Source organism: Caenorhabditis briggsae (assembly GCF_000004555.2).
Source record: "Caenorhabditis briggsae complete genome, chrX, whole genome shotgun sequence".
Classification (NCBI taxonomy): domain Eukaryota; kingdom Metazoa; phylum Nematoda; class Chromadorea; order Rhabditida; family Rhabditidae; genus Caenorhabditis; species Caenorhabditis briggsae.
In genome coordinates this window covers 17,584,588-17,598,327 of record NC_013491.2, presented here as the reverse complement: position 1 = coordinate 17,598,327, position 13,740 = coordinate 17,584,588, and the positions used below count along the sequence as shown (strand labels likewise).

The 13,740-nt window shown below is 37.5% G+C and overlaps 2 protein-coding genes across 2 annotated transcripts; both read left to right on the top strand.

Annotated features, from left to right (window-relative positions):
• Nucleotides 1-3,182: 3,182 nt before the first annotated feature.
• On the top strand, nt 3,183-9,263 carry CBG07761 (the record flags this gene model as incomplete). The annotated part of the gene is made up of 8 exons (XM_045240444.1): nt 3,183-3,226; nt 3,275-3,727; nt 5,010-5,294; nt 5,340-5,439; nt 5,489-7,221; nt 7,274-7,673; nt 8,308-9,093; nt 9,171-9,263. The coding sequence occupies 8 exons, from the start codon at nt 3,183-3,185 to the stop codon at nt 9,261-9,263; spliced, it is 3,894 nt and encodes a 1,297-aa protein (XP_045093440.1).
• Nucleotides 9,264-9,614: 351 nt separating this feature from the next.
• Nucleotides 9,615-12,881, top strand: CBG28039 (the record flags this gene model as incomplete). Its single annotated transcript, XM_045240443.1, has 5 exons — nt 9,615-9,782; nt 11,512-12,189; nt 12,238-12,339; nt 12,393-12,569; nt 12,621-12,881. The coding sequence occupies 5 exons, from the start codon at nt 9,615-9,617 to the stop codon at nt 12,879-12,881; spliced, it is 1,386 nt and encodes a 461-aa protein (XP_045098626.1).
• Nucleotides 12,882-13,740: the final 859 nt, after the last annotated feature.

The window sequence follows — 13,740 nt, the reverse complement described above, 5'->3', positions numbered from 1 at the left end:
ACTGAATTGTAAACATACTCAAAATTTTGCAGAGAAAGGAAACACGATTACGTTTTTTTTTTAAAGTATGATGTCTAAAACATGCTACCGGTTTACCTTGGTCACAGTTGAAAGGTCAAGTTGTAGTCATTCAAAACAGAAAGTGACTCTGTTGTGGTTTCTGTGACATAAGTACTTCTTTCACTACCTACCTGGCTATTAATGTGGACGTTTTACCCTCTAACAAAAGGTTTCAATTTCAGAAAGTCAATTAGTTATCACGGGTTTCTCTTCTTTCAGCTTCTTTCTCGTTGGACACAAAAGCACTTGAACACGCGTCAAACAATACCCTTTTTGCCAGAATTTCAATTATTAACTGGAGTGAGGCAGTGACTAGAATGAGGCAAAAGAGAGATCAATAACACTTTTATCAATCTTTGGGAGTACGATCGAATAAAATGTATTATGTTCTGTACGACATGATTCAGAAGGCGCACACCCTATATAAGACTTCTCATTTTGCATATCACATCACCCATTCATGCCGCCTTTAGTGTCCCTCTCCACCTTCTTCCTAGCTATTTTAGCAGTGGTCGCCGATGAGAGCGAACCGAAAAATACGTCACTAACGCCGGAACTGATACAAGCTCGCGGATTTATGGTGAGCATTTTCAATTTTCTATAAGGGTTGCAGATGCACTAGTACTTATTCAAAACCATAGTTTATTTCCAATAGTTTGTAAGGAAGATTGTTTTAATTGATCATATATGGGTTCCGGTTCGAAAACCTGCCCGGTTTATATCCCTCCACATTATGTGTCCAGTCTAAATACCCACATTCATTGCAGCAAATCGACGAAATCACCGACGAGAAGTCATGTGTATCCTTTAAATTCTACATCACCCACGATTCGACTCAAAAATGTTTAAGACACAGGTTCATTGCTATTTAAATAATTTAAAATATATAAACTTGGTTTTAGCTGCAACGACAATACAGTATTGTCAGAATTTGACTGCAAACTTTGGAATCAGATTAAGAAAAATCCAGAGAAGACACAGGTTGACTTCAAAGAAATTTTCAAGAAGCATAACTAATTTTCAGATATGGAATAAATCCCAAACTCGCCGTGTTAGAAATCACGTTTCTACCTCAAAAGCTGCACCACCCAAAAACGATGGAGAATCGAAAGAATCTGTAACTCAACATTGAAAATCGCAAAACAAACCCAAAATTTTCTATTTCAGGTAATTGAGATCTACTCAATTCTTCCGGATACCTGCACCACTTACACCAAAATTAGAAGTGTCAAAGGAACCATTGAGTGTTGGAGGAAGTAGTTGGTCGCACTATTTCTTCGGTCTTTATAGACAATTTTTCAGCTGCAAAGATGCATTTTCTGTTCGTATAAAATGCAAACTTTTCGATGGCGTGAAACCAGCAAGTCGGCGTACTGTATTCAAGAAGCGTCGTCATCATGGAAAAATTTAAAAATTACAAACTTTCTGAATCATCATTTCTCGTCTGTATATAACCATTTTATCCTTCCATGTATCTCGTGTTATTCGTTGTCCGTTTTTTTTTTTGATTTTTTTTTTGAAAATGAAAATTGTCTTTACACATTTCGGAGGATAGAAAAGGACGCTTGTGATGGCTAGAGTTCTTTACATCTACAGTACCTGTCAATAAAATAGACAAAAATGTATTTTTCAGTTGATTTTAAAAATTTTACTTATTTGCAAGAAACTGGAGCTTGGCTGTAAAATTTCCGAACAAGTTGAAAATTTTGAAAAGTGTAAAACCGTCCTAGATTGAAAACTTTACATTCACAGAATTATTTGAAAGTTCCTAGTTTTTCAGCTATTTGCCAATTTTTAAAACCTTTGTGGCCCGCTTTTGTGCTGAAAAGGGGGAAAACCGAAATAAGAAAACAGTTGAAAAACTGAACTTAACAGCCAAGTTAGAAACTTCTCAACATGATCAAAATGACCGAAAATCAACTGAAAAATGTATTTTTTGCATATCTTAGTGACCGGTAGATACTTAATTTTTGTTATGAATTTGTTGGCTTTCAATTAATCTTATTTACTTCTGACATCAGCTGAGCTAGCTAGTAAGCATGACGCGATCTCCAACAAAGCTTCTGATCCTCCGAAACTCATGACTTTAAGAGCAACAATCTCCAATTTGAAGGGTCATCTCATTTTTGTTAATTTTGGAGTGAAAATTAGCTGTTTGAAAAGTATTTTGAATCAGGTTCTGTTTTCGTAGACCAAATTACATTTTGGAAACCCCATTTAAACTTTCCAACAAGATTCCGCTCCCGCTCAAGTAGGAAAACATTTTTGAACCATAATGCACGACCAACTTTACACGACATCATGAACTGCGAATGGCCAGCATCATGGCCAAACTCAAATTCGACTATTCCACTCATGAAGAATCACTGGAAAAAAAAGTTTGTAAAAAGGCAACCGCATCAAAGAATTTGAAAGAAATAATTTAAAAATTTATTTCCTGAATAATTGCTGAATTTTCTTGTTGAGACAGACACATTAAATATGTTAGCACATGTTTAGTGCACCCTGTAAAATATATAGTTCCTCCTGTTGCCACTTCCCATCTTCTCAGCATACAAAAAACGGTCTTCTGTCTCTCTCTCTTCCTTCCTTTCTTTGTTCCCCTGGCAAAAATTGGAAAATCGATAGCAATAAATGCGTTGGTTGTGTGTGCCGCTGGTCCGTCCATTTCTCACTGCCACAACTCTCAGTGTCGTAATGTCTTTTCTCTCCCGCACAACCTCTCCCTCTCTCCTCTTGTCATGCGGCCCTGCAAATCGTATTCAAAGACATACGCAATGTGTCGTACGCTCTTGCGCTTTGTAGGAAATAGTGTGCGCGCGCGAGAGACGTACAGGGACCGTATTCGCAGTGTTTGCACCCAAGGTCTCGTTTTCAAACCAACACCATCATAGATTTTTTGCCCAGTCTTCAATTTTCAACAGTTCTCTACAATACATAGTGGTCCGCGTTGCGGTCGCGCGGCGTACGAGTCAAAGTTTGAATTTTTCGTACTTCCCACATCATTGCCGAGGTCTATCGCTCCTAGATTTCGCCCTTTTTTCATTCCTTTCAACTTCATTTCTAAAATAACTACGTTGATATTTTTCTATTCATACATAAAAATAATTTTTCAGATAGTCATGGATCGATCAGCGAGTTCAAGTTGCGATCCGGGGACATCTAGGTAAATTTTAAAATTTAAAACATTTTTTTTCAATTTTCTTGTTTTCAGTGCCTCTTTCGAACCACTCATCCCATCAAAATATAAATATCGTACAGTTACAATAAACGGCGTGCAGCGCAAATTAGCGTACACGGATTCATCACAAAATACTCGCCAGGGCGAAGCTGACCCGAAAACCATCGAGCTGATTACTCGTTTCTTAACCAGTCAAGGACTCTCTTTGGAATGCGCTCGAGAGCCAGCTTTTATGAACTTGGTTCGATATTTGAGTCGAGATTGCCAGATCCCTTCTCTATTTGAGATGAAAACGTTTTTAACGAAGACAACGGAGTCAATGAAACAGAGACCAATCGTTCATTTTCAAAGAGGATGCGGACCGTTGGGATTGACAATTGATTATATTGGAACTGATCAGAAGTATTTGGTGTATTCGATCCATTGGTTCAAAGAAATATCCGAGCGGCAGAACATTGTCTATTTTCGGAGATTGAGTCTGGCTGAGTGAGTTTTTTAGTTTCATTTACAAATTTTTCGTGCAAGCGACATAGTAATAATTGTTTGTCGGCTTGGAACAAATGACCAGAGCTTTAGGACGGATATTAGCCAGGTTCTGTCAGGAAATTGAATTAAAACGGCTATGGCAGCGGGTCATGGCCAGATTTTATTCCGAAGTTAAATGTTGTTATACTACTAGGATCAGAGTCACTGTTCGAATCATCTTCAGAAAATTTGCGTTAAGCTAAAAACAGTCTTTGTCAGTTAGATCGTCATTTTTCAGTACAGGAAAAGGAGTTAATTTTCTTGTTGGTTGTTAGTATCCTCAGTTGATTTTGATAATTTTCCGGAGTCTGGAGCTCGGGTGTCGAGTTTTTGATCACTTTGAAAATTATGGTGGGTGTAAAACAGACCTAAAGCTAAGACTTTACATTCACTGAATTTTTTGAAAATTTTTTGATTTTCAGCTTTTCGCCTATTTCTAAAGGACGTTAGTCTTTTTCAAACTTTCAGTACAGAAACGGGCCGAGAAAAGGTGTCTTCCAGGAATTTGCAAGTAGCTGAAAATCTAGTAATTTACAAACAGTACTGTGAATGCGAAGTTTTGAATTTCGATTTTTTTTCTTCACCCTTAAATATTTTCAAAATTATCGAAAACTTGACATCCTAGCACCAGACTTTTGAGAATGGTCGAAATTAAAAAAAACGTTTTTGTATATCTTATCGGCCTATACTGTGAGCAGAACACAATTACCGTATTTCCTCTAATAGAAGCCCACCCTCTATAAAAAGCCCATGAGCTTCTATTAGAATGCGGTGGTTCAAAATTCCTGAAATTCTGGAACAGTAGTTTAATAACTCGACAATTTCGGTATTTCGGAATTTCAGATTTTTATAATATCAGGAATTTTTCCGGGATTTCAGAATTCCTGAATTTTGATTTTTGATATCCTGAAATCTCAGAATTTCATAAATTTGAAATTTTGGAATTTAGAATTGCAGAATGAACATTTCAAGTTTTCCAAAACACTGAATTTCAGAATTCTTAACTTCCGAATCGTCAAATTTCTGAATTTTTGAATCAGAAAGTTTTAGAAGATAGATAATTGAAAAATAGAAACCCACTTTCTAACCTCTAATAGAAGCCCACCCCGAGGAAAAGGTTGGAAAATAGAGGCTCTATTAAAGGAAATACGATATTTGGACGTAAATGAGCGGAAAAAAAAACCAGTATATGTCAAAAAAATGAGCAACTTATCAGCAATACACTAAAAATCCATTCTTTCAGTATCCAAGATTCCGGTAGTCTTCTCATCCCTCCTCGGGAATCCGTTGACAGTACCTCATTTGGGACAGTCAAGTTCAGCAGCATCGTCTTGCCCAACGAGGAAGCTTTCAAATTGGTCATTGACAGTAGAGTCGGCAAACGTTACTACATTTGTTTTCACTACCACATGACCTCGTTCGTCAAGCAACTGATGAACATTTATGAGTTTGGCAGAGGACTCACTCAATTGAAAGAGCTTGTTCGTTTTATCAGAGAACGTGTACAGTTTTATGCCATTTTCAGAAAGTGAGTTGAAACCCATAATGTTTATGGAAATAGTTCTTAATTTAGAATCAAAGTGGCTAGAAATATGAAACACGATGTTCCGGTAATCAAGAATGAGCAAAGCTGGGAAGAGACATTTCTGTTCTTGACTAATTGTTTAGCCATGGTGAGAAATTTTAGTGTTCAATAAAAATGGAGAAAACTTTCTGTTTTAGCATGATGTTTTCTACGATTACGCGGATGAAATTGGTTATCCAAACTACATATCTAACAGTACGTTCAACTATTTGATCTACTTTCAACGGTTGCTTCAACAATGTATCAATATCTGCAAAGAGCTCAGTCAGCCTGGAAATTCAATCTCTCAAGCGATTCCAAAAATCATTGATCTCAAAAACTACATTCTGAGCAGCAAAATGGGCTATCGATTTGAATATACTGTGCAGGAGCTGATGATGTCGGTGTTCCACAATATCACTCATGGATTATCACACTATATGTATGAGACGGCCTCTTTGTTTGATCCAAGATATGCTTACGGAAAAACCTTTTCTGAAGAGAAATGGTTAAACTTGGAAAAAAGAGTTGTGGACGAGTTTACCAGACTTGGAGAAAACAATTATAACAATATATATCCAAAGAACACTTGCGACCAACGTAGCAAATTCATTAAAGAAAACTTTGCGATTTTCCGTCAAATGTTGTCTCTTGGTGTAGACGCCGAAGAAGATCCGTTTCATTGGTGGGGCCAGCGTCATAAAGCGATGGAGACTTTATCTAATGTGGCGCGACAATACTTGGCAAGCCCTGCAACCTCGGTAAATGCTAGCACCTACTTTGGAAGTAATGGAAAGTTTGATCATATTTGCGAGAGCGTGACGTTTCAAGATTTGGATATTTATTTGAACAATGCCGGCGTTCAGCAGAGATATGTTGGGAAAGGAGCCTACGAAAAAGAAATTGCACCGGAGTTAGCTGAATCGTTGAGAATTACGGCATGCAGGATGCATCAGCACTATGAAACCAGCATGAAGGATACTCTTTATGTTCCTAGAACCAAACTACAAGACCCTCGACTTCTAGGCCAGGATTCAGCAAATGCGTTTGAATCGAAATCATCAACCCTTTCCAACAATAAACGTCCCGTTGCTCTTTTTCCAGTTCAATTGATTTCCAATCCAAATGCACAAAATCGATCAATGTCGCCTTATTCAAACGTTTCAACTCAGCTGAAGAAACCAACTCGTCCACTGGGCAACCAACCGGCGTTGTCTGCTGCCTTGTTCGGCTTGAAGACAAGCAACTCCAATCGTCCAGCTGGCGGAGCAGATCATCAGGTATCCAAAGAAACCAAATGTTTTTCGGAGGAACGGAAACCAATGGATCTTCTAGAGCAAATCACGAGTTTCGTTGAAATAGAAAAGGAAGTGAAGGAGGAAATAATCGAAGAGGATGAAATGCTGGCCGAATCCTTCGGGGAATCAGTTTTGCCTAGTCCATCCACTTCTGCGACGCCACAATTGAGGAGGGTATTCCATCGACCAACACATCAAGGACCATCAACATCAACGCCAGCACTGCTTCCTATTAAAAAGTTGATCAGAGTTTCTAATCCAGGTCCCAATGGTACCACGAGACAAGTTTCATCAAAAATTGGAACTGGAACCGCTTCCAAAACAGCTTCGCGAACTCCACCAATGAAATTTCCCGTTGCCTTGACAGGCAAGCCTTCTGGTCCTTTACACTTACCTTCAACGTCACAACATTGCCCAATCGAAGACAAACCAACCGATATCGCACTGACTAAGCCAGACACTCATAAGAGCGCGGGTCTCTTTGAAGTAAAAGACGAAATCGCAGAAGTTGCTGAAATGCTTGATGATACCGAAGGTCTTGGAAAAATTTACGATGAAGCGTTAGAATACAGTGCATCATTAAATATGCCAAAGTGAGTTGTGTAAATCTGAAACTTCTCAGTAATATATTTTTTCAAATTTCAGACAAAGGCACCGGGACATCCATAATAGTCGCCGTTGCTGTATATGTACTGGAGTGGAGAAAGACGAGCATTTGAAAAATGTCACCATGGATAACGAGAAATTGCTTCTCATCCTTGGATGCGTTTTCCGAAAAGAAATTTCAATGATAGATGCTCATGAATTCTTGACGCGACCTGCGAAGACTTACGTTTGCCACTTTCATTTCAAAGAAACAATTGATACACTCTACGATAGACTTCAAATAACGTGCCCGGATGATATTCACAAATGTTCCGCAGATATACTGGAGAAAACATTTAGGAGTATGCGTGAGCTACGTGCTCACACTACGTTCACACAATATATCAAGATTCTTCACGATTTCGCAGAAAGATACGATCATATGAGAAGACCATCAAAGGTAAATTCTAATTTTTTTTATAAAGCCAGCCAGAAAACTCATTTTCATACCCTAATAGATTAAAATAGCGCAAGATGTTTTGGACGCACTGTTTTCAGCTCTTACTGTTTTCTTCTCGGCAATCTACCTCTGTAACCAGAAAAACTACATTAACGGTCAATAAGATACAAAATTGTATTTTTCAATTGACTCTCTGCCTTTTTGATCATTTTAGAAGTCTCGACAGTCAAGTTTCTGATCATTTTCAAAACTTTGGGGGTTGGGAAACAAACCTGGATAGGAAGCTTTGCAGTGGCAGAATTTTTCGAAAATTCCTAGTTTTTTTAAAGCTATTCGTCAATTTCTGAAAAACACCATTTTTGCTCATTTTTGTACTGAAAACGTGAAAAAAGGAGGTGTCTTTCGGAAATTGGCAAAAATCTGAAAAACTAGGAATTTTCGGAAAATTATTTGAATGCAAAATTTTCAATCTATGTCTGTTTTACAGACTTCAAAGTTTTCAGAGTAATCTGAAACTTGACAGCCAAGCTTCAGGCTTTGAAAAATAGTCAAAATGGCCTAAAACCAACTGAAACATAAGATTTTGTATGTCTAAATGAAAGTACTGTACATTCCTCATCTTTTCATATTTCAGCAAGACCTTCTGGACTACTATACGACTCTCGTTGAACCATCCTCCGATGAACCCATAGTTGAAGCCGTCGAGGAAGAAATCAAGCCGAAAAAGCTCCGCCAACCAAGAAAACAAGTTCTCGAGATTGATCAACACGACAAAACTGTCAAAGTCATCGAAAAAGACGAGTTCCAACTTCCAAATGAAAAACAGGATACAACAGGGAATGAAGATATTGAATTCCCCGCAACGTGTCGCTACTGCTCAAAACAATACAGTCGTCTGTCCATGATTCCTGTTCCAAGAGGTACCGACATTCGGGCTCGATGGGTTGCAAAGCTTGGTCCAGAGTTTGAGAAGCGATTACAGCCAGATGAGAACTTTGTCTGCCGTGAACACTTTGCGCAGGAAGCTTTTGGCACGAGAGGGCGTCTTTCGAAAGGATCCATGCCTATGGCTGAAACTGAAAAAGTTGAAATAACCTACAAGATTCAAGGAAACGATTTCCTGAAACTCAATGAGGAGAAATCCGGAGAGAATATGACGGCTAGTATTGACTTGGAGAAAGTACAGAAAAAAACCAAAGTCGTCAAAAATGCTAAACGCAAAACGGAAAAGCCTTCAAATTCGAAGGATGATGATAGTTCTACAGATGAATCAACATCAAGACCTGAGAGAAATCGACGTGCCCCTAAAAGACTCACATCTCCTGAACCACCAAATGAGGAGCCCGCTATAATTTCTAAGAAACCTCGTCGGAGACAAACTAAGAATCCAGGAATGGCTTGGGAATTCACTGGTGGGGTTGTTCCTTCGTCTTCATACCATCCAGAACAGTGAGTGAGATATTTTGAGTATCTGAAAATTCATTTAATCATTTTCAGATTGAATTCTCTTGTCTAAATCAACAACCGGCAGTTTATTCGGATCATTTATTGTCATTTCTCGTACCAGTTTCATGTTACTTCTACGTGTGATAATTATCTTTTTGAGTTTTTTTCTTTGTTCATCACTTATATATTATCGCTTTTTATTGTTTTTTCAAAAAGGAGAGGATTTCATTTTTTTAGGTGAACAATGGAAATTTTATCCAGTTTGATATTTTTATTCTCCCAAACTTTTTCTCACTTGTTGAGTACAGCGGTTTTTTGCGTGACCACTATTATTCGATTCTATTGCTTCTTTAAATAAAAATTGATTTTTTTTTCAAAATTCCAAGTTTTCAAATTTTTTCTGATTCGTTAGCCAGTTATAAACTGCGTTTGTATTTAATTTAATCTATTTCTTTTTCCATTTATTACCATTTCGACAAAATGATTTCGTTTCAGATGAATAGGACATTAGAAACTCTAGATCCGTTTCATGAAAAAGCTGCATATCATATCAGAACCTTTGCCACTGAAATTCAGCGTGATCCGGATCAAATTGCAAATTCGAAAGCGTTTCTGGCTCTCCTAAAACATTTCAATCCACTGGCAAAACTACCGCCCAATTTAGTGAGTTTACCCTTCAGGGCCGGGATTTCACGGTTATGGTTTTTACGGAGTTGACGGCATTTACGGCATTTTAAGCCATTCTTAAAATTTCATGGATCTGAAGTTGTCTCTATAAAATCTGTAAAAATCAGTACAATTTGCAAAATGACTGTTTTGGCAAGCAAACCCTGTTGTTTGTTCAAATTTCTGAAAAATGCTGAAAAAAATGGCAAGAAATAACTTGACGAGAATAATGACTTGATAGACGTGGGCTCTAGAAATCCTCGTCTCTTTGGGCTACATTTGGACTCTCATTGAAGTTTTAAGGACAATTTTAGGAATTTCGAGATTTTTGGTAACACAAGTGTGAGAATCCATAAATTTTTAATCATTGAGTTAAAAGTTTGCAACAAACTTAAAATAGTGTCAAACTTAGATCGAAAATAGCTTTTGCTTGCCAAAAACAGTATTTTTGCAAGTTTTACGGTTTTTACGGTTTTTACGGAATTCCACGGATTCTAAATACGTGTATTTTATTTCACACGGAAACCGTAAAAAATTGGTACTGTTCTAGAAACGAAAAAAAAACATGGAACGAAAAAAAAATCAGGGAACGAAAAAAAAAAGCACGGAACGAAAATTTTGGGTTTTCCAAATATTGCTACGACATTCATCCAAGTGCTTTTCCGAAATCTAATCTCAACGTCACTTTTTCTTTGATCAGTATCCAAAATTATACCCAAAAAGGTTTATTAAGTTCTCAAGATAGACTAGTTGACAGTGGACATAGTTAGTAGGTTACATAGGATCTTTTCCAGATGTTCTAGGAGTCATGGGTATATCTGTGAGTTAGATTTGTGGCTGCAGCGAAAATAGTTATCGAACTTGCCGACATTTTTCGAATACTCTAGACAAAGGAAAAATGGCGTTTCAGCCTAAGACGGGAAGCAAGTGTTATGTGGGGATTCAGATGAAACCTATGCTGAGAAGTAGTACACAACCTAACTAGAAGAAACCCAAAATTATTGCTGCCCTTGTGAAGGTCTATCCAAATGACGAGACATATTATGACTTCTCGTGAGTTTGGAGTTGGTACAGTTCGAAAGATCATAACTTTGTTCAATTTTGTGGTAGACGCTCAAACTTTTTTTTGTTCAAAAGGTGATAAATTGACAAGCATCAATGTCCGTTGCAGCTATGCTCCATCTTCAAAAGCAAATCTAGGAAACTATAAAATACTAAAATTTCGAGTTCCACCGAATTCAAAAAAAGCCAATTTTTGAAAAAAAAAGTACTCGGGAGACCATGTCTATCAGATTTCTCAGGGCAAGTAACGTAGATATCCGTGTTGAAATATAGGTCTAGCCTTTGAGTTACGAGACTTATTTTAATTTTTTTCAAAAAAAAAACTTGGAATTCGCGTACCCCTATAAATGAAATTTTTTGAAAATTTTTTAATCTTTCGAATCATTTTCGTTTGAGTTTCTCAGCTTCATTCTGTTACTTCAACCTATTAACCAGCGCATCTAAGAACTTGATATATCCCTTTTCAGATATACTTTTGGGTAATGGACGAAGTCAAATCAATGTCAAAGTTAGTATTAGGCATAATACTTGTCAAATTAAAGACAGCAGCACTTTTCGGATAACCCAAAATTTTCGTTCCGCGATTCTAGAACAGTGCCAAAAATTTTACGCCCAGCCCTGTTATCCATTGATTATTTCCAACTGGAAAACTATAATTTTTCAGCTGAAGGCACTGGGCGTATTGAGAGCAGAAGAAGCTTCGGATCCCTGTTCGCATGAATCCACTGCAGGAGAAATCGAAAACCCACAGCCAGTTCAGAGTAATAACGTTCATCCATCGACAACTTCCAACTCTGAAACTGGAAATATTCAGCTGAAGGCACTGCGCGTAGTAAAAACAGAAGAATCTTCGGATCCCAGTTTCCATGAACCAACTTCAGGAGCAGTAGAAAATCCACAGCTAGTTGATCCATCGACAATTTCAAATTCAGAAACTGGAAATACTCAGCTGAACCGACGGAATGAAGTAAAATCAGAAAAAACTTCGGATCCTAGTCTGCACGAATCAACTTCTAAAGAAGTCGAAAATCCACAACCAGTTAACAATCAATTTCCACCAGTTATTAATCATGAACCCCCACTGTATTATCAAAAACAACAATCCAAATGTGATAATTCGAATTTGCTTCACGTTCCATACGATCAGTGGATTCCGAAAAACGAATGTTTCGTCTGCGCGAAAGAGCAACTGAAGACCTATGAATCGACTAAAATTGAGAAAAATCAAATCGTGCATATCCTGACAAGTTGTTTCATGGTGCAACAAATGACATTTGAACGGGTTAAATTGGTTCTTCGCTCCGTGAGTCAAAAAATGTGTACAGCTCATATTGGTCAATCGGTATGTTAATTTTTAAGTTTGTTCTCCAAAAGTTTATCCTTTTTTCAGTGCATGTACACGTATCATGTGCTAGGAATGAAGAACAACAATGTGTATGAAGTTCAAGTCGATAAGTTCAAATATTATCACGATGTTTTCAGAGTGATCAGAGTGAGTAAAAAAAGGAAAAAATTGATTTACTTCTGTAAGAAAACGTTGTTCAGAGATTTCAGCGATATGTGCTTGAAAATAAACCAACAGACGTTACTATGTTTAATACCAAGAAGATTTTGAATCGGTTTATTCAAAATAATGATGTCACGAATCTGTTCGGGAAGATGATGCGCGAAAAAGCATATTTAACGTTTAATGTACTCGATGAAGCGAAGTTCACGGAAATTGTAAGTTGTTTCAATTTACGGAAGTAAAAAAACGCAATTTTCGAGTTTCAGATTATGGCTGATGAAGACTTTCGCGAATTCCTTCCACTTGATATGAAACTCAGAAACGCCGCAGAGACGCCGCAAAAAAGGACGCCACAAAAAAGAAAGTTCACTGGAGACAGCTTGGCTGTTGTTCCGACGACGTCTTCAAATATGCAGCCGAACTATATGACTAACAATGGTGCAACACTTCCGACGCCACAACATGAACCAAGCACATCAACTTATGAACCATTAGAGAAAGTACCCAAAACCGAGCCAGCCTGGTGATCGAATAAAACCATTTGTTTTAGCTTTGATCCCGATATTTCAACTTTCTGAAATTCAATTTTTGATTTTTGTTTTTTTTTTACTACCTCTTGAAACTTTTTAAATCTTCGATACTCATTTTCATTTGTTACCGAAACCTAATTTTTCAAACTCTAGCCGATACAGGTGGAACATAATGAATTTTTACTAAATATCCGAAAGACTGTTATTTTGTGCTCTCCGTGCCTCCAGCTTTGAAGTTGACTTGTCGCGGCACAATTGTAATCACCGTGATGATAATGTGACAGGAGAAAATTACACTCCTGGCGCTTCGATCAGCTCACTGGTGCGTCTAGGATGCGAGTTCGTTGCTTTGTTCTTCATTATTTTTGTAGCTAACTATCAAATTTAAAAATTCGATCTCAATTTTCAAACATATAGGTTTAAACTTCTCAAATTGTATAGTGCCATTAGGTCTCAGAGATTTCCCTGCAAGCAAACAAATTTCATTCATTTATTATGAAAACCAGTGTGTTTGTTAATTTGTTGCTCCTCCGATTCTTCAGTCGTCTGGATGGTGCGTCTACGGCGCGGTTTTGTGGCATCGCTCCTAATCGTTTCGACGCTCACTTGAACATTTATTTTGATCTTTAAAAACTGGGAAACAGCATTCATATTGGATTTTCTCTTAAGAAAACCGAAATGATATGAAAAGAAAAAAAACAGCATACATAATTTCATTTGTTTATTTTAAAAACGTTGATGCTGGTCTCATCTTCGTTTACCCCGATTGCCACACCGTAACGCCAGAAGAAATACGCTATGTATGCAGTCCTAATCCTCACATTTGTCTTTTCTAGTTATTCAACATATTGAGAAA